Source organism: Schistocerca cancellata, chromosome 2 (genome assembly GCF_023864275.1).
Source record: "Schistocerca cancellata isolate TAMUIC-IGC-003103 chromosome 2, iqSchCanc2.1, whole genome shotgun sequence".
Taxonomy (NCBI): Eukaryota; Metazoa; Arthropoda; class Insecta; order Orthoptera; family Acrididae; genus Schistocerca; species Schistocerca cancellata.
Genome location: NC_064627.1, coordinates 772,399,066 through 772,421,383, shown reverse-complemented (window position 1 = coordinate 772,421,383; position 22,318 = coordinate 772,399,066). Strand labels below are relative to the sequence as shown.

Below are 22,318 nucleotides of genomic sequence, written 5' to 3'. Positions count from 1 at the left end.
ACAGCACTTTCTGGCAAGAAGCAACACCATTCGAAGCAGAATTACATACTCGTTCCATGACAAGATGTAATAACTGTGAACACTAATACTGTCAAAACCTGCTAACATGAAATTCTCCATTAAATTGCGAGAAAGAACGGAAAACGGATGCAAACAAAAATAACGTACAATACGAGCAATATACATACAAAGCATTTAAATCGAGCAGTTCAAACACAGGTTCGTAAGCAATAACAGATACACATAAATCCACACTGCATCGTACAACGAAAGCTTCAGTTTTAAACGAAACAAAAAGAAATATGGGATCAATTACCCCACCCAATACCACGGATGCAAGAAGAACGCAATCAGGTGACGAGCAACATATTTACACTACTGGCTATTAAAATTGCTACACCACGAAGATGACGTGCTACAGACGCGAAATTTAACCGACAGGAAGAAGATGAGGTGATATGCAAATGATTAGCTTTTCAGAGCATTCACACAAGGTTGGCGACGGTGGCGACATCTACAACGTGCTGATATGACGAAAGTTTCCAACCGAGGAAAGTTTCCAACCGATTTCTCATACACAAACAGCAGTTGACCGGCGTTGTCTGGTGAAACGTTGATGTGATGCCTCGTGAAAGGAGGAGAAATGCGTACCATCACATCTCCGACTTTGATAAAGGTCGGATTGTAGCCTACCGCGATTGCGGTTTGTCGTATCACGACATTGCTGCTCGCGTTGGTCGAGATCCAATGACTGTTAGCAGAATATGGAATCGGTGGGTTCAGGAGGGTAATACTGAACGCCATGCTGGATCCCAACGGCCTCGTATCACTAGCAGTCGAGATGACAGCCATCTTTTCCGCATGGCTGTAACGGATCGTGCAGCCACGTCTCGATCCCTGAGTCAACAGATGGGGACGTTTGCAAGACAACCATCTGCACGAACAGTTCGACGTCGTTTGCAGCAGCATGGACTATCAGCTCGGAGACCACGGCTGCGGTTACCTTTCACGCTGCATCACAGACAGGATGGTGTACTCAACGACGAACCTGGGTACACGAATGGTAAAACGTCATTTTTTTCGGATGAATCCACGTTCTCTTTACAGCATCACGATGGTCGCATCCGTGTTTGGCGACATCGTGGTGAACGCACAGTGGAAGCGTGAATTCGTCATCGCCATACTGCCGTATCACCCGGCGTGATGGTATGGGGTTCCATTGGTTACACGTCTCGGTCACCTCTTGTTCGCGTTGACGGCACTTTGAACAGTGGACGTTACATTTCAGATGTGTTACGACCCGTGGCTCCACCCTTCATTCGATCCCTGCGAAACCCTACATTTCAGCAGGATAATGCACGACCGCATGTTGCAGGTCCTGTACGGGCCTTTCTGGATACAGAAAATGTTCGACTGGTGCCCTGGCCAGCACATTCTCCAGATCTCTCACCAATTGAAAAGGTCTGGTCAATGGTGGCCGAACAACTGGCTCGTCACAATACGCCAGTCGCTACTCTTGATGAACTGTCCTATCGTGTTGAAGCTGCGTGGGCAGCTGTACCTGTACACGCCATCCAAGCTCTGTTTGATTCAATGTCGAGGCGTATCAAGGCCGTTATTACGGCCAGAGGTGGTTGTTCTGGGTACTAATTTCTCAGGATCTATGCACCCAAATTGCGTGAAAATGTAATCACATGTCAGTTCTAGTATGATATATTTGTCCAATGAATACCCGTTTATCATCTGCATTTCTTCTTGGTGTAGCAATTTTAACGGCCAGTAGTGTAGTAACGAACTATATACCAGGTATTACTGCGACGCTACAAACTATCTACCATGCAACATTTGATCGGTACGTTTACAGCTGTATCCCTGAAGATACTCCCGAATCTACACTCCTCCTTGTCCAGAATGAGGTATTAACTTCTTTTTGCAAGAACGCCGTTAGTCAAATCATCAGAAAGTTAGTTCGATATTTCAAAAGCTTGTATTTCGTTTACTACCGACGTTGCGGAACAGCATCGAATGCATAAAGGAAGTCAAGGAGCACAGCATCTGTCTGTGCACTCTTTACAGATTCCTGTACACGAGATTTCCGTACTCCAATAAGGTTATAATATGTGAGGATAAAAAATGTTCCATAATTCTACAAAAAAACTGGTATAAGCGACAAACTCGAAGACCTGTAGTAATGTGGATCTGGTTGTGAAAGTTTTTTAAAAACTAGAATGAGCTGTGCCTTTTTCTAATCGCTTGGAGCCATTCGTTGTTACAGCGTCCTATTATAAAACTGCTATTAGAAGAGAACAAGTACTTTCACAATAATTATATAAAATCGTACAGGTATCCAACCATGTCCATTCGCTTTTCCTCTGTTTAGCGATTTTAGTTTATTTGCGATTCGGCGATTTCTTGCACTAATAACTTCCCGATTAAGGTGTTTATACAAACACACGCTAAAATTAAGTATGTAACGGCGTAGAGCAAATAACGTAGCACGTTGTTTCAAACGTCGTGAGATTAAGGATCTTCACTTTACTGAAAATTGCAGTACCTCAACCACGTATCGCGAATCATGTGTTATTAATGGTGGGCGGCTGCTGAAAAGCAGGAAAAATGATACTTCAATGCAGCTCACGTACGGCGTATTTTTATTACTTGGCTCCAAGGGGCGGAGAATTCGCGTACTCCGGCCCTGCGGACATCACGGTGGGAGGTCCCGCCGGAGCGAGAGGACTGCGCAGATGTTGCGTACCTGTCGAGTGGAAGCTGGTGACTGATGAAGCGCAGCTGCCCGCAGTCGCCACTCGTGTACTCGTAGAGGGCAAAGGAATCCGCAAGGGGAGGGGGCCAGGGGTACACACTTTATATTTATTGAAACTTCCTGGCAGATTAAAACTGTGGCTCGAAGCTGCGACTTTTGCTTTTCGTGGGCAAGTGCTATTCCGAGTGAGGTATCCAAGCACGAGTCAAAGACACAGGACTTCTCCTGCATACTTCGTTGGACTAGCACTCATGGAAGAAAGCGTATATATACTACAAAACTGCCACACACTATTGAAATAGTTCTACTAAAACGCAGATTTAGCTTTGCCGAGTACGATGGGTCATTTTGTGGGTCAGGTTAGGTTTATTTCTGTTTCTCCACTATGTGGAATATTAATTTGACATTTTCCCACAATTTTTTTCTATCCAGTATGATTTTCCTCTGTTATTCTCTGTTGCAGATTTTTAATTTTCTGTAAAATCCTAATGGTAAAAACCAACTGCTGTATGATGAAAACTACTTCTTCTGAATAACGCGTTGAATACCATGAATTAATTATAAGGAGGATGTAATCTGAGGTCGCTGAATAAGATGGTGGTATACTCATGTTCACAGTAAAAACATAAACACACCCTAATTATCATATACTAATGAAATATGCTCGTCATTTCAGTATAAAATAGTGTATCCAAATAATATTGAGCGGAATCTATCAATCGTTTCTATAATTCACGTCAAATTTCGCTTTTGGGGTGCCAGACGTTCTCAAACTCACCGAATTTGTTATATAAATACTGTAATTTTGGAATCTCTTCCTCTATTGGGAATATTTCTTCGGATGCGCGTAGTAGAGGCTGAATATTCCAATTTGTTAACAACAACGAAAAGCAAAAGTTAAGAGAAGTTTGCACTTTGTCGTATTTGTTTAATCTTTTCAATCAAAAAGTAGTGATCATAAAAGTGATAAACATTCGAAATTTAGAAAAATGGAATAGTTATACACTACATCCCATTTAGAAATGACATCGCCCCTGTATATAATAGCGTTTAACATATGTAGAAAAATGGGCTTGCGACAACTTTGAAACAACACTGCTGTAGTCAGAAAGTCAAAGAAAGCTGGAATGCCAATTTTTTCGTTTTGGTTACAGACACTGCCAGAAAATTTCAGAATTTTTTAAGTAGACCACTCAGCACTGAATGGTAGAAACAGTTTTCTCGAATGTTCATGTGATATGCTGCGAAAGGCACAGGCTGTAAGCGCTTAGAGGCTAATTTTGGGCCATTTATTTACAGTCAGTAGCTTTTTAAAGAAATGTGTTCCGTAGAAAATTTTAGGAGAGAATGGGAATTAAAGATTTACTGACGACAATTGAATGTCAAATTTGTCAAGAAATGAAGAGGACCGGATGAGAATTTGATTGGAGAGATATTTTGCAGTCCATAGAAATTAATGATGACCAGCATGGACTTCGCAGTCGAAGCATAGACACAGCGGTGGATAAGAGGACGGATTTGATTTTCGGTATAAAAGCGAGAAAATCGGTGCTCGTGTCTCGAAATAGTGCGGTATGTGTAAGAAAATTCATAACACCAAGCACTTAAATGTCGCATACGCGCTCACCAAAATCTAGAACTGTTTAGCTGTCAATATAAACACGGACATTTGAAGTTCTGATAAAATACACTGATGGGAAAAACGTAAGGACATAAGTTACTATCACTTGATGTGTCACTGTCAAGTAGAGCTCGATAAATCTTGGAACTGACCTAGAAATAGCTGCTACAGTACAGTACAGAAAATAATTGAAAAACTATAAGCAATGAGACGAACAGAAATGGCATTTCTATTCAAAGAAAATCATTACACTGCAGTCACCGTTATTCATGACGGTCCCCTGGCATTACAAAAGGCGGGATACGGTTCTTAATTGGTTGTGTGATCAACATGAACGGCAGAGCATGCTCTGTATAAAGGCTCCTTATATATATATATATATATATATATATATATATATATATATATGTTTACTACTACTACTAGGCTACCTTTAAAAAATGATAAACTACTACTACTAGGCTAATTACTGTTTAGCTCTCAAGGACCTTTATACTGAAATGTTTCCCACACCACCTTGTATTGTCTTTCTATGTGTGTGAGTAACTGTATGTTCACTGTTGTGGGTGAATACATACAACGTACACAGGGCGATGTGTGAAACTGATAGCGATTACATGCTTCCGCTGCTGTAGAAATCTGCTCCAGCTGCTGCAGATACCGTGTTGAGCTGAAAGTGGTAATCAAAGTACGGAGAAATATTCTTCGGGGCTCTGTTGCATAGCAATCAGATTGCTTTCAGTTCTGAGAAATGTCCAGGTACAATTGTGGATTTGAATGATCTATGAAGTGAATTCTTTTCCGAAGAAAGCATCGAACTATTTCACTAGAACTGAACGCTCCTGTCGGAACTGTTCTCAAGCTGGTATTTATTATTAAATCACAATAGAAGTATACGCTGGTTGTAGAATAACACGTACCTTCTTGAAATGAACAATATTTTATTGTTCTATTAACTGATTTCCTTCCATATACACATATATTTTACAATGTGAATCAAAATCTCGCAACGGCGTCGATTTTTTACATCACAAGAATGGTTCTCTTCTTATAAAATTACTGTTAACAAGAACAAAAACTCTATATCCTAAGAATTATTATGTGAGTGTTGACAAGGGTAGCCTTGTGCCAGATAGGAGCACAGCCGAGGTGAACATACACCCTACTAAGAACCATGCCCCGCATTTTGTAAAGCCAGTAGCATCATAAATCGCGGTGACTTCATTGCAATTATTATCTTTCAATGAAAGTATCAGTTCTGTGCGTCTCATTGCGTATTTCTTTCGTTTACCTTGTGTACAATACTGTAGTAGTTTCTTCTACGTGTGATCCAAGTTTCATAGAGTTATGTTACTTGGTAGTGACTCTTCATGCAAAAGTTACTTTCATCCTTACGTTTTGGACACCTGTGTAATTTGTCACATATGCGAGACTTGTTGGAGCTTTCACGCAGCATAAAATTTTAACAGTTGTCTTTTAGCTAATCCATTATCGCCGAAAACTGAGGGTAAGTTCGCTTTGATAACAAAGGTTTCCCTCTTGTCAGTACGTACAAGGTGAACTCGAAGTTAACCAGTGAAGTTTCGGACGTTTTTCAGGGATATTTACTAATTGTGGTTTATTCGATTTCTTACTCAGTTACCACGGTTTCTGTGAAAGTATCTCCAAAAAGTGAAAGAGGCTGTAATATGCAATCGCCAAAACGTACAACACAAAACATAAAGTTGGCGCCAATGTAAAGATGTGGTTGCCGTCGCTGCGCCGCTCTTCCATTGCCTTCAGTGATCACATACACCAGATGTACATCGACAAAATCTTCATCAGTAAAACTATCCTTACTGCTGTGTATCACCGTTAACGTACAACCTGGAAATACAAATCCGAGACAGAACCGAGGAGGATTGACTGGCAAGCTTGAGAGCGAGGAGTAAAGTGGGCCAAAACACTCAGAAAATATCAATGAACAATCTCCGAAATTTTGTAGGTAGATATCAGGTTCAGCCTTTATAACAGTGGCGGGATAGCGACTGTCTTGTGCACGGAAGAGGCTCAATTTCCCGGTGATGGAAAGAGTTAAAAGTAGGAAAAAATTCAATACGTCTAGATTTCATAACTGTATGTGTATTTTTCCAACAGTGGGACGGGAAGAGGAGTTGGTTAGGGAGAGTTATGAGTGGTGGGGCGGGGGACAACTCACTCAGACCCTACGTTGATTACGTCACAACCAACCCTATACATTAACGAAATAAAATTGTGGGTTATTTTAAGTAATTGTATGAGATTGCTTGGGTGGATGGTTAGTGGTGGTGGAAGAGAATCCTAAAGCCTATGTAGTCTCCAGTTATGATAGTATTCTGTGTCGTCATTGGCCTGTCAGGTGAAAGCTGCAGCAGCTGCAGGAATACGGTCAGCAGCCTCCATTCCCGTGCGTGCCTGCGGTTCCCTGGCGTGAAAATCGCACCCGTTGCGTCCGCAGGGGGTTGTTAATTCCAATCAGCTGAGGGGGCGTTGTCCCGAAATACCTGCAGCTAAGCACGCGAGCCCCTCCCTGCCACGTGCAACCTATTCGCGCCAAGTCCCGCAGACAAAAAATAACAGACGCGTGTCCTATAAAATTAGCTGATTGAGGTTTCTTAAGATCAACAATAGAATTTTTGATAAAAACAATAGCCCCACTCCAATGTATATTTAGTCCTAGTTACTGTAAATGTTGTACTAATGAATATTGTAAATGCTGTCCTAAAGAATTTTTTAAACACATTTGAAATTTGCGAAAATTGTCAACACATGTAACTTTTACAGTTTAAGCCAAGAATCGATATATTTAAAAAGTTGGCATGTTTATCTGCGCTTTGTTTTCATCTTTTCGATCAGTTATGTACTAGATAATGAACTTATAACCCTTAATTGAGGTCGTACAGTAATGATGAAGTTCCTGAAACAAGGCTAAAAAGTTGTTCCGATTAGTCAATACAAAATAAAAGATGTTGCTGAAGAATCTTATTGGAATGATATGTGGGCCACTTAAATCAAGTACTCATCACATATAAACGTCATATTTGCTACTGAAGTTACTGAAGGCAACTTCTTAATCAATCGTTCCTCTCTTAGCCGAGCACAATTTAGGAACAGCGGATCATCCAGTAGCATTTTGGAACATATACTATGCTCGAACATTATGAATTACTTCGAAGGTAACGATTTATTGACAAATAGCCGGCCGGCCGGAGTGGCCGTGCGGTTCTAGGCGCTACAGTCTGAAGCCAAGCGACCGCTACGGTCGCAGGTTCGAATCCTGCCTCGGGCATGGATGTATGTGATGTCCTTAGGTTAGTTATGTTTAATTAGTTCTAAGTTCTAGGCGACTGATGACCTCAGAAGTTAAGTCCCATAGTGCTCAGAGCCATTTGAACCATTTTGAACAAATAGCCAACACGGATTCAAAACAATATCGTTATTGTGAAACACAACTAGCTGTTTATTCTCACGAAGCAACGAGTAACATCGACAGAGGACGTCAAATTGATTCCATATATTCAGATTTTCAGAAAGCTTTCGACACCTTTCCTCACAGGCGACTTACAATTAAAGTACGTGCTTATGGAGTATCGTTTCAGTTGTGTGACTGGATTCGTAAGTGTTATACGCCCTCTGTTGTTTCTGATCTACATAAACGATTTAGGAGACACTCTGTAACGGTCTAAGGTCGTTTGCAAATGTTGCTATCATTTACCGTCTTGTAAATCATCAGATGTTTAAAACGAATTGAAAACTGATTTAGACATGATTTTTGCATTGTGTAAAAAGTGACAATTCACTCTAAATAATGAAAAGTGTGAAGTCATCGACATCAGTACTAAAAGGAATCACTGAATTTCAGTTACGCGATAAATCGCACAAATCTAGCGCCTGTAAATTCTACTAAATACTTAGGGATTACTGTTACGAATAACTTAAATTGGAAATGTCACATAAATAATTTTGTGGGGTAGCTAGTCAAAGACTACGATTTACTAGCAGAACACTTACAAAATATACGCGGTCAACTAAAGAGGCTGCTTACACTACGCTTGTCCGCCTCTTATGGAGTATTGCTGTACGGTATGGGATCCGCATCATGTAGGATTGAAGGAGGACATGGAAAAAGTTCAACGAAGGACAGCCGTTTTGTATTATCGCTAAATAAGGGAGAGAGTGCTACGGGAAAGATACACGAACGTCAGTCACTAAAACCAAGGCATTTTTCAGTGCGGCAAAACCTTCACGCACAGCATGAAAATATTTTGTTAGCGTCCGCCTACATAGGGAGAAATGATCATCATGATGAAATAAGAGAAATCAGAGCTCGCAAGATTTAAGTGTTCCTGTCTACCGCGTGCTGTACGGGAAAGTGGCGGTAGAGAAATAGCTTGAAGGTGGTTCGATGAACCCTCTGCCAGGCACTTAACAATGTATTGCAGAGTAATCATTTGGATGTAGGCGTAGATGTAGATCATTCACAAAAGTAATAATATCAATTTAAACTAACATATTTGATCCCGGTCACCCGGTACGTTGCAGTACTATTCCGTGCATGCGTACACTTACAAACAAGGTTCATTATTTCGTTTCATGTCTTCTGCGAATGCGTAGCTTCCTCTGATCAAGCTGACCATTAATTATGTCATTTAACTATAAAACTGCATTTTTCATCAGCGAACTTGATAACCTAGGAACTGTAGGGTATTCTGAGAGCAGTGACAATAATCGCCTACTCTTTCGCTGCGTAAATTACCAGTAGCATCGAGGTGTTGGTAGACTCTTATGGCCGAAGTAAGAAACTGTAAGACTGGTTGCAAAAGGTGCAGTACATCATATAGTATAAAGGAGGACTGGCATAATTTAAAAGCTATTACAAAATGGACCTCGAAGTTCGTATGTTGTTGCTCGTGTAGCTGACGACTTAGATTAGGCCGTGCTAGTTGTATGTAATGAGTGGATGCACAATGAACGGTCGTGTTTGATTATGTTGTTGTTGTTGTTGATGATGATGATGATGATGATGGTGGTGGTGACGACGAGCCAAGGGAAAGTGTGAAATCTGCTGCCGGCACATAGGCTTCACCTCGCTAATAGCACCAAAGGAGCCGCCAGGCTTATTGTTCTCATCCGTTGAAGTAATCACCAGCAACAGCCTCCCAAGACCTCACTCCATGGACCACTGTGTAAGTTTGTCACGGAAGCAAACACACTTTCATAGTGCCAAGGCTTTCACTTGCATATGAAACGGAATAATATTACTGACATATTGATAAATTTACATAAATGTAATTCATTATGAAACCTGAAATCTGGTATAACGGTTTTTACGTATTAGGTGTACTAACAACATTTAATGAAATTATTCCAACGATTAATAATGACTAAGCCCACAAAATTTTGATTTAAAGTAAATATCTTTAAGTTCTGGTCAAAATCCACCCTAAACTTTACCGCAGAAACTGAATTTTTAAACAAGAACGACAAAAGAAAAATATAATTGGTCATCATCATCATCATCATTTAAGACTGATTATGCCTTTTAGCGTTCAGTCTGGAGCATAGTCCCCCTTATAAAATTCCTCCATGATCCCCTATTCAGTGCTAACATAGGTGCCTCTTCTGATGTTAAGCCTATTGCTTCAAAATCATTCCTAACCGAATCCAGGTACCTTCTCCTTGGTCTACCCCGAGTCCTCCTACCCTCTACTGCTGAACCCATGAGTCTCTTGGGTAACCTTGCTTCTCCCATGCGTGTAACATGACCCCACCATCTAAGCCTGTTCGCCCTGACTGCTACATCTATAGAGTTCATTCCCAGTTTTTCTTTAGCTAAGAGTCCTGTTGTCTCAGCTATACTCCAAGTCTTCCAAGCCAGAATGTTAGCATCTCGAAATGCTTCAAGGCCACCATAATCACAATGATTACCCCACACTACAGCTATTGTCAACCATGTACTACCTCCAAAAAGAGCTTGTACATCACATGTGAAGTTCAGGCGGAGTCCTCGATACACATTTGGACCTCCAATCAGTTGTTGTTTATTAAACTGTCCAGCCAAATCAATATCAATAGCCTTCAAAGCACGATACACAGGAACGCTGCGCCGCCAGCGACGACGCCATGCACATCGCCGAGGCATTGCTGTGGCACGTTAACACAGGTGAACGTAGCAAGCCAACGCCCAGCGAGACACCCAGAGCTATGCGTCCGCACTCCTTGACGTTCGCAGAGCGAATGACGCTCCGTGCTGCGGAGTAACCATTAATCTTTATTTTACAATTTCCATTCCCCACTTTGGCCCATATAAACAGGTACTCATCAGCATTTAATTTCTTCTTCTTTCTAGTACTCAACACAAATGGCATACTAGGAATAAGTGTACCATATGGAACTTTAGCTAAGAGTCCTGTTGTCTCAGCTATACACCATTGTTCCCATCTACTAATACCTGCAATCATCCTAGCTACTTTCATATCCGTAACCTCAACCTTACTGATAAGGTAACCTGAATCCACCCAGCTTTCGCTCCCATACATCAAAGTTGGTCGAAAGATTGAACGGTCCACAGATAACTTAGTCTTGGTACTGACTTCCTTCTTGCTGAAGAGAGTAGATCGTAGCTGAGCGCCCACTGCACTAGCTTTGCTACATCTCGCTTCCAATTCTTTCATTATGTTGCCATCCTGTGAGATCTGAACGGCCGAGGAACACGTGGATTCAGTGGAGATTTAACAGGCTGTAAGCGTACCTCGTGAAACGCGAAAGAAGATGATGAAGACCGAAATTTTACAGATAATTCTGCTTACGATTTACGAGCGTATATATTAAGCATGCTTAGCCGCTTGTTGCTATGAAACTGATTTATTTAGGAGCTAGGAGAATTTGTTGGCAATGGCCTTGCCGCAGTGGATACACCGGTTCCCGTCGGATTACCGAAGTTGAGCGCTGTTGGGTGTGGCCGGCACTTGGATGGGTGACCGTCCGGGCCGCCATGCGCTGTTGCCATTTTTCGGGGTGCACTCAGCCTCGTAATGCCAACTGATGAGCTACTGCTCACAGAAAACCATCCTAACGACCGGGAGAGCGGTGTGCTGACCACACACCCCTCCTATCCGCATCCTCAACTGAGGGTGACACGGCGGTCGGATTGTCCCGATGGGCCACTTGTGGCCTGACGACGGAGTGCTAAGAGAATTTGTTAGTAACAGTCGAGGTAAGATTGTTCCCAAACGAATAAGTCACAGAAATAGCCATTAAACCTACATGAGTGCACTTTCACGTGTAATACACTAAAAGTAATCGCAGGTAGCGTGTTTCAGGCGCTCGGTACAAACTCATTACAAGATACAAAAGCTAAACAGCGCAAGTGAGAGCCAAACGTGCCATCGACCAGAAAACCCCGTCAGGGAGTGTATCAGTGCAGGCAGTTACAAGAGCGGGTAATTTGTCTGAGGGGTGAGCCTCTGACGGCGCCACTGCCCCCTGGTAATTTGTCACCGCCGCGCCGCCTTTGACGAGCAACTGGGTCACAGAACGGCCGACCTCCCGCTAGCGGCGCCCACGGAACACGTAACACGCTCCTCTGGCGTTCTGCACTGCGCTAGCCACATTAATCTTTCTGGTGGCTCATTAACAACTTTTCGGAGACCGTAAGCCACCAGCACTACTTTCTCGCTGTTATCGAACAGATTTACAAATTTCATACACATTAATAAGCAACTGAATAAACAAAGTTTCTGTGTTGGAGAGAGATCGCGTCTGTCTAGGGTGACCAGATGCAGACGTCCAAAAAAGAGGACAAACAGCTTCAGAAATGAGGGCGAAGTTAGAAAAAAGACGGCACAGGCAAATGTGCGTTCAAATTTAATAAATGACTTAACTAACAGATACAACATCATTCCTTAATTTTTATTGGTACGTCTCTGAAGATCAAATGTACTGTAGAAGTGTGGGCTTGCTTAGCAGATAATCGTAAAAAGATACACAGGAAAATTCTTTTAAATTATACTGGACCATCAAAATACCTTTAACCAGACTCAGGATTCAACCTATTCCTGGCCGGCCGCGGTGGTCGCGGTTCTAGGCGCGCAGTCTGGAACCGCGCGACTGCTACGGTCGCAGGTTCGAATCCTGCCTCGGGCATGGATGTGTGTGATGTCCTTATTAGGTTTAAATAGTTCTAAGTTCTAGGGGACTGATGACCACAGCTGTTAAGTCCCATAGTGCTCAGAGCCAACCTATTCCTGTCATCAGTCCACTGTGTTGTAATGAGCGAAAATAAACGTTCTGCACTTGTTTTGTGCCCTGATATAAAGAAAAAGTATCTGACAAGTTTTAACAATTCTGAATGACAATCAACAGACTTACTTTCAGAAAATACTTGGCCCTTTCTAGCTGCAAGATAACCCACTAAATTCGGTATCATTACTATTCCGTTTCAGAAGTTACCTAAAATTACAGAACTGGTCAAAACATTTTCTTTACATTCATCGTGTAAATACAAAAGGCTTTTCTCAACATCTTTTTTTAAGAGACATCCATTTGAAAAATGAAAAGTTGTCAAACATACAGAGCTATCGTTTTAAATGTTCATGGCACGATTGATACTGTAACATATGCTTCTTCCATAAAAAGTTTACCTCCTTTAGCAAAGCCTTCTCCTATTGCAATTTCCAGCTTCTGTTTAACCTTTCAGCAAGCGAATTTTTCATTTAATCGGTTCTCAACACCTTACGCACAGAATGTAAAATTTCAGTCATATCAAGCACAGAATTTTCCTCCTTTTCAATTTGCAGAATATTTGAACGGAACGTAGTCATCACGAAATGCATATGCCATAAGTAGGCTTCACTTAATCTATTCTCAAAAAAACTGATACAAAAAGTTTGTGGCTTGGTTTCAGACAGAAAGTAAGATTTCAGAGCAGGAGACATTTCCAGTGCGCTTTCAATGGCTGGGAGAGGAGGCAACCACTTAGTTTTCGCATGCTGTTCCTTTCTAACAGTCTAAACAGAAAAGTAATTACGAACTGTCGCAATGCCAGTTTTTTTTACAACTCACTCGGTTACAATAAACAGCAAATCACACTCACACAAGAGTACTGAGTACACGACATGAAACCTATAACGCCAAGCCAAGACAGTATGAATTCGGAACTGAAAATACGGAACAAAAATTTATAAACAATAGATATTTGCATTCGCTTATGCATTGATCCATGATCAGTAGTGAAAAATCGATAAAATCGACGATCCTGCTGCCATCTATAGATAAGGTATTTAAGAAAAGAGCAATAGAATCGGAATAATTGCATATACAGTTTTATTAAAGTCAACTTTGCGAAAAAGGAGAACAATGTAAAAATCCGCCCGGGCGCCGGACAAAGAAAAAAATACGGAGAACGTGTCCGGATTTATCCGGACATCTGGACACTCTACTTGGCGAATGGGATAGTTCGGAGTACCACGTGACTGGGATGAAGTCCGACCTTATAATGGACGTCAGTGTGGCAGTCGAGCAGGGCACACATGGCATCCGCTCATTTCATCGCAGCCGATTGAGGTGGTCTGTCGCGGTGGCCAAAGTCACCTGCTGACGGCGGCAACATCCCGAGCCATGTGATCGTTTCGTTTTCTGTTGTTATTGTGGACTTCAGTCCGACGAGTAGTATGATGCACCTCTCGACACCAGTCTATGCCGCACACGCCTCATCATCTCCGCACAACTATTGAATCTACATCCAACTGAACCTGCTTAGTGTAGTCAAGCCTTGGTCTCCCTCTACAATTTAAGCCCCGCCCTCTGCATTTTCTTCCATTACGAAATTTGGCGATTCCTTGATGTCCCAGGACTACTTAACGATCTCTTCTTTTAGTCAAGCTGTGCCACAGTTTTCCATTTTCTCAGTTCGATTCAGTAGCTCCAGATTAGTTATTCGGTCTGCCCACTTAATTTTCAACATTCTTCTGTAGCACCACGTTTCAAAAGCTTGTATCCACTTGATGTCTGTAACCTTCATAATTCAAGGAGTGTATTCCAGGCAATAGTGTCAAAAGCTTTCTCTAAATCTACAAATTTGTCTTTCTTGAAGCTACGATGGGCGTTCAATAAGTAATGCAACACTTTTTTTCTGAATGCAGGTTGGTTTTATTCAGAATTTCAATAGTTTATATTACTCCCTACTGTTCTGACCACAAAACCCTATTTTTCAACATAATCTCCGTTCAATACGACGGCATTAGGCCACCTTACTGGGAGGGTTTGTACGCCCGCATGGTACCACTCTACTGGTCGACATCGGGACCTACGTTTTGTTTCACCAATAAGCTCCCCATCATCCAGGTACTGCTCCCTGCACAGTGCATCCTTCACTGGGCCGAACAGGTGGAAGTCGGAAGGTGCGAGACGGGCTGTAGGGCGGATGAGGAAGAACAGTCCGATGAAGTTTTATGAGCTGCTCTCCGGTGCGCAGATTTGTGTGAGGCCTTGCGTCGTCGTGGAGAAGGGGAAGTTCGTTTGCATTTTGTGGCAAAATACACGCAGAAGACGTCACAACAGTGTGCTGCCGGCCTGCACGCGGAAGATCGGGCAGGTTTGCGCGACCATGTTGCGATGATGACAGACGCCTCGCCCAACGATTCACCGTGCTTTTGTTGACTGCCAGGTCTCCGTAGACATGCGGCAAGCTACTATGAATATTGCGACGTTCTGGTTTTTCGCCAAAAGAAACTTAACGGCAGCTCTCTGCTTGGAATACACCTCCATTACAGACGCCATTTTGAAGGCTACGCCATGTATCGGAATTTCATGAAATTGTAGGGGCTGAAGTGGGAGTATTCCACGACGTCCCATAACAAATTCTGCATTTTTGCAGCCCAAACTGGCCGAGGAAAAAGAGTGTTGCATTACTTATTGAACGCCCCTCGAATTTTTGTAGTAAGTCATATGATCAGTATAATCTCACATGTTCGTAGATTTCTCTTCCAGTTCGTATCCATACAAACCGTTAGACCTAAGTGTTTGTACGTTACGGCTACGTATTTGCGTCAGTTGACTAATTCCAGTTGTGACTCACTGATGTAATGGTTATAAGATACAACTTTTTGTGCTTTGTGATGTGTGGAGTATCATTGTATGGTTGTCCTCCTTCGTACTGGTCCCTCTAACTTTGAGTAGACTGTCTAGGAACGCACGGGCAACAAAGCTGTCTGGAACGTCATTAACCTGAGTCCCAGGCCAGCGAGTAGCGGCGGTGTGTGCCGCGGCGCCCGCCGCAGCCTTTGGCGCGTCCACGTGCCGCCGACCGAGCCGCGTCGCCTCAGCGCACGACTCAGGCATTTGGCACAGCGCCCTCGCGGTCACTGCCGAACGTTCAGGCAGAACGTCTAAAACTGCTCGCCGCCCTTGCCATGATGTCACGCTTAAATCGGGACTGCCCGCTCACTCCCCCACTAACTGTGTATCGGTTCGGAAAACAAAAATACCACCACCTTCCTCTTCCAGAGATCCTTCGGGGACTACGGTGACGGGTCGCGGTCCGCGCAGGATGATACTTGGACCACATCTATTTCATCCGTTTTCTTTCTTCGAACCTATGGTGCCAGCTGGTCGGCTGTAACACCATTTTTCTTCTACTTGCCCCAGTCCCATTATGCTACCGGACTGGCAGTGCACATGACAGTTTGGTCTTGTCCATCCCCACTCGGCAAAATCCAGTGAAGACTCAAACCAACTTCCTTAAATCATGAGTCATCGTATGATCTTCTTGCGCTTCTACATCGGCAGACTATGTATCTGGCCAGCACAGAAGAACTATGGGAACATACCATTTAAGTAGTTAGATAATATGAGCAAATAAGAACCAGCGCATAGCCCACAAGTAGACGTGTAAACCTACCCTAGGCTACCGTAGACTATCATTAAGTAAGCGTAGACTGCGGTACTTTTCCCAGACCTCTGGTCAGTGAAGGTTCTACCCGTGTTATCTGTACGGTGGATGTGTTGCATACCTATCTGGCGGTACCTCGTAAAGGATCGCTTTCTTTAAGTTTGTGATCAGTGTCTTACTACATTCCCTTTGAAACGAGAAACGCTCAACTATCTAGAAAATGAGTGAGGGTATACAAAGGCATCACCTATGGGACATTTTTGTTCTGCATAGTTACCCTCGTGTCTGTTGCTTAAAATTAAACAATATTTATAGCAAAATTGAAATTGTCAATGTTTACTTCAGGTTTTATTCGAAAATTCTTGGTTTTTGACTTGAAACAGTGGGACGTTGTAGTAAAAATAAAGAAAACTATAGAGATTTACCGTACAGTACTAAACGACGCAAGAAAAAGGTAAAATAAAAGACCTGCAAAGCAAAAATGTATCACACATCATTTCAATACTTCGTCGAAAAATGTTTCTGTTATTCACAAACAACTTTCCCGTTATAAATAACGTCAGGAAACTGTTTTCTTTGATCATGATGAAGAACAGTGTCTTTAGTACAAAATAAAAAGAATAGCTGTACATATTTTTATGTTGGTGCATGCAAATTGTACTTGCATCAAAAGTAACTACTTGGTTACAGGTAAGCAACAACTAATTTTAATTACCTATAAAACGTAATGTATATTCTGTAAGGATATAAAAAATATAATTAACTAACACCGAATGATGTGCTGTTCTAATTACATGCAAAACAAACACGAAACAAACAAAAAATCAAACAGAAGTCGTCGGTTCCCAGTTATCCTCTTACACATTCATTTATGTCTCTTTCCCTACCAATTCTGCCAATACTACCGATAATCCTACCATTTTCTATGTCATTTATGCACTGCACCAAACTGCCGAACCGTAGTTTTGGTAGAGCGCCACTCTACTCCCAACAGTGTGGAAGAATCGTCCAGAATATAGTAACGTACTACTGCACTCCTATGTGGGAGACAGCAAAGTGCAGATTGTCTTCTAATTGGAAAAGTTGTTGTCTCCCCCCCCCCCCTCCCCGCGTTTCCACCTGTTCTTCTTGAAATGTGCATGTTGTGCCTTATGTATAAAATTTAGTATAGTTCAATGGGAGATCAGTGTTTGACATCCCGTCCACGACTGCGTCGTTTGAGACAGAGCAAAAGGAAATCGACCACGACCTTTGCAAATGAATCACCCCAGCATTTGCTTTAAAGAGTTTAGAGAACCTACGGAAAACCTAAACCTCAACGGTGGGACGGGGATTTGCACCGGCGTCCCCCCTAATGCGAGTCCAGTGTGCAAATCATTGCGTCACCTCGCTCGATGCTGTAGTTTCTTTTTGTATTTTTGCTGATAATAACAGAAGTGAAATCACCAATTCTGTTGGTGGCACGTAGGTTACGCCCAAGGAACAGCACCAACAGGGCATCCAGAGGATGGACCATCATCAACAGTGTCTCCCACCGCCACGCTATGGGACACTCGGATTTAACTGAGAGCATCGTATGGTTGTACACCATCGCATCTCCTCTTCTTGTGAGGTCAATTCAGAAGACGAAAATTTCCTTTACGTTCAGGATTAGAACAGACTGTCTGCGCGTCGGTCACCATTGCCAAAGGATTTATGAGCGAAATCAGCAACGCGGGCGAGTGTTTTCAGATATTACAGGAACGAATACAACATCAAAACAATCAGTTGCAACGAATTTACCTCTTCATAAATAAATAAATAAACTCAACCCTATGGTTTGTTATCGGGCTACCTGATGTCAGACTGTTGAGTCTCGTGTCTGACACTAAAAAGCAGCGAAAATACTTCTTGATGAGTAGTGGCCAATTCACATTTACCTGAAGACTATTCGAAGACTCCTTTCTTTGCTTACTACTCTCTGTCAAGTATGAAATATCCTGCCCTTTCTATCAAGGAATTCTTGACCCCGTCACACATCAGAATCAATGTGCAATATGAACTATTTTCATTCCAAGGCGTTCTCACTCTATGCTCATCAAAATTCAGGTGAAATAAATTAATTTTAGAATATCCTGTGCGGAAAGGGGATTCACAACTCTGTCTGTTTTGTGGGGTTTCTCTAAATTACTTTAGGAGGAGAGTAGAACAATTTAATCCTCATGTTTGTCAGTCCAAACTAACGCTCCGTGTCTAATTATCTTGCTTATCTCGAAAGTTGACCTCGATTCCCTCTCTTTTTGTGCAGACAGTGGGAATTCGGTTTACACGTAATCGATGTTTTTTTGAAACTAGAGATAGTTAAAATGATAACCGTCCTTCTACTTGATAAATATCACTGTGTTCTGATATAAATAAATTTTAACACGTTGCTGCACATAGTTACGAACGTTGTATTGCAGTGATATGAACCGCAATTCCTTTGACTTAAGTGCAGGCGAGTCTGACTAGAGTTTTGGTGGTATTCCCTGATTTCACTGAACCTGTATTAATTACGCAAAACGTCGTTCTTTGTCACTAATGTGAAATATGTGCTCACCCGTATTGCTCGTTTTGTGTGTGTGTGAGATAACGAGAGAGAGAGAGAGAGAGAGAGAGAGAGAGAGTGAGCGAGAGAGTGAGCGAGAGAGAGAGAGAGAGAGAATTTTCTGATTTTCGGAGTACTGAAGGAACAATCCGTTTTACTTGCTACAAGACATTCAACAGCCTAAATCGCAGAAGATATTTCTTTATTGAAGACAACCAGTTTCGGTACACTTTACTGACACCTTCAGGTCTTAAAAATCTTTTTGCCGTCAAACGTGTTCATTTTACGTTGAACGTCACGCCATGACAACTTGGTGCGAGATTCAACGTAAGATGAACACATTTCATAACAAAAATATTTTTTTTTAAGACCTGACAGCAAAGTCTGTCGAAACCGGCTATCTTGACGTTTTTTAGCAAGAAAGGGAGTGTATTTGAGGGGTGGGGGGGCAGGAGGAGGGAAAACAACTGTGGAGGGGGACTTACGTAAGCCTGTTCAAATGCATGCATGTTACAGTACTTAATAAGAGATGAAGAGGCTTGCACAGTATAAACAATCTCTGGACCCACGAACACAGCATCTACAGGGCTTGAACAGTACAAACAATCTGTGGAACCATCAACGCAGCAACTACATCTCGCATCAAACACGCAGTTAACGTGCACAGTGAATTATTTCCACTTTGTATGTACAGGAAACAGAGTAACGACATATTTACAGCCCACAGCCACACAGAGGCAGGACTAAATCTCGACCTCTGCTTTATGAGGCAGCGAGGCTCCGCCGAGACCACGGAGGGCAGCGCACCAGCTGGTTCTGTGGGAGGCTTGTGGCGTTGTGCTGCCAGCAAAAGGCCACGGGAACACCAAATGCCAGACCTCGCGGCATTTTGAGTGTTTGGTGCATTTATCGTGGTCCGCAGAGCGCAATCGACAGCTGAACACGCAACGGACACACAGCTACTGAAAGAGGACTCATGTCTTCGATGTAAGTCACTTCCCACGAAAGCCTTGTGGGCATTCTGTCCAGATAAAATATTGGCTCTCAGTCTGTAATCATAACAGTTAGTTGTCAATTAAAGTTGAATGGTGCATTCCACTAACTGTTTTCTCTGCCTCAATACCTCCTTCGATCCTTTTCTTCCCTGTTTGCGTCGGTCTACTTATGACGAAAGGTCTTTCTACGATTAACGCATTCGTCTCAGCGAGGACGGCGCTATTGGGACGACTGTCTTATTTTGTACTGTAGAGGAAGAAAACATCTGTGAATCTGTTACAGATATCCTCTATGCATTTTGCGCAAAAGAAACCAGGCTAATCAGTACAGCCGGAGCAGAATTTTAAGCAGGATTTCCTAAATGTCACTGTCAAGAGTGCCACCCTGTTCTCTTCTTGATTTCTATTCTGCTGTTACGTTACTTCTTATTGCCAGACACAGAAAACATTTCGCAAGTACAGTCAATCGAATTCGATTCGCTGAAATGAGAGGAATGGTTTACTTGAATGAAATCAATGAAGATGCACTGAAAAGAAATTATATCCGCAAAAGACGATCACATATCCTGAACCGACACTGTGATAAATGTCATGATTAATGAAAATCGTTTGCCCTACCTGAACTCGAACCCGGATTTCCTGTTTTTCGCAAGCAGTTGAGTCCCAATCGGCACAAATTTTCATCAGTCACGACATATTCATAGCATTGCCGTTCCAGCATCTCTGATTGGCTTCGCTGGTACCATTTCATGTCACTGCACCTTCATTGGTTTCATTCCCATCATCTATTTACTTTCATTTCAGTTCATCTAAGTCAGTGGCTCCCAACCTTTCTTAGACCACTAACCCTGAGTGCAATCAGATATTACTTAGTACCCACCCCCTCTCCCCCTACACCTCCATCCCTCAATCACTTCGCCCGCCATCATCAAATTTAATGCCTAACTGAACTGTTGTTGTTGTTGTGGTCTTCAGTCCTTGAGACTGGTTTGATGCAGCTCTCCATGCTACTCTATCCTGTGCAAGCTTCTTCATCTCCCAGTACCTACTGCAACCTACATCATTCTGAATCTAACTGAACTACACAATGAAAAAGAATATTCTTTGAAAACCTTTGTTTCTAAAATGATGAAAGATAAATGATATTGCGATATGTGTATGTGCATATATATATATATATATGTGTGTGTGTGTGTGTGTGTGTGTGTGTGTGTGTGTGTGTTCAAAAATGGTTCAAATGGCTCTGAGCACTATGGGACTTAACATCTGTCGTCATCAGTCCCCTAGAACTTAGAACTACTTAAACCTAACTAACCTAAGGACATCACACACATCCATGCCCGAAGCAGGATTCGAACCTGCGACCGTAGCAGTCCCGCGGTTCCGGACTGAGCGCCTAGAACCGCTAGACCACCGCGGCCGGCTGTGTGTGTGTGTGTGTGTGTGTGTGTGTGTGTGCGCGCTATAATGAATAATGAAGCAATTCCCGGTGAACAGCGAGTGCTACCTACAACTGAGCCATTATCCACAGTGAGGGTGACACTTGTTACAAAACGTGCTTTTCCTGCACTACTCCTCTCCCTACCGCATTTGCTTCGCCCACACCATCCATCTCCATTTAAAATTCACCTAGGTAAATTGTGTGCATTATAGTTACTGTTTGTAAATCGCTTAAGTGTTGGACTCCTTACTTCTGAGATGTTGGATTGCACGACTTCAGGTTGTTAACGCTTTGTGTCTGACCACTCTAATAACAACGATAATAATAATAATTCTGTGCACAGCAATATCGTGTTGTGCTGTCAGTTAAATCGGATGTCTATTTCAAAGTAAGTAATGAAGAAATTTCTGGTCTATTGCAGGAACTATCTACAACTTGCAGAAGACATTTTCATGAGATATTTTTTGCATTTGTTACGTATTTCTTACTTTTACTTTCACATATGTATAGTTGAAAGTACAAAATACGTGTGGAATCGGTTGTCTGTGTGAGGCGCCTGTAACATACACCGCATTATGTCATGCGTTGATGCTAGTAATAGCAGAAAAAGCAATTATTGATAACTTATACACCCAGTATTAAAGTCTTACAAAATTGCAATAATAGTAATGATGTCTTAAAAGTAATTTAGTTTCATGACTGAAACACAACGACACCCTTTTGATTTTTTCCCCTTATAAAATCCCATTTTACCCCCGGGGGGAATTACCCCCACATTGGGAACCACTGATCTAAGCACATCCCTAATGACTAGGTAAGCCACAGTCTCTACTGACTCTCACATACCCTTTGGGGACACCTCTGGTAATGACAATGAATACTTGATTCATGTCTGGAGGAAAGCTCAGAGAGACCTAATGAGTAAATCAGAAAAGCAAAAAATCCCGGTTCGAAGCAAAGTTTTCATCAGTCACGTCTTGTTCCTTACAATCAAATGTATTCAAGTACTTTTCGTTTGAAAAC

General features: G+C 42.3%; 1 protein-coding gene across 1 annotated transcript in view; it reads right to left on the bottom strand.

Moving 5' to 3' along the window:
• Positions 1-15,743, bottom strand: part of LOC126158442 (protein amalgam-like) — an 81,488-nt gene extending 65,745 nt beyond the window's left edge. The window contains exon 1 of the mRNA XM_049916443.1: positions 15,599-15,743. Coding sequence (XP_049772400.1) covers positions 15,599-15,743 — 145 coding nt within the window. The remainder of the gene's footprint in view (positions 1-15,598) is intronic.
• Between the last annotated feature and the right edge of the window lie 6,575 nt (positions 15,744-22,318).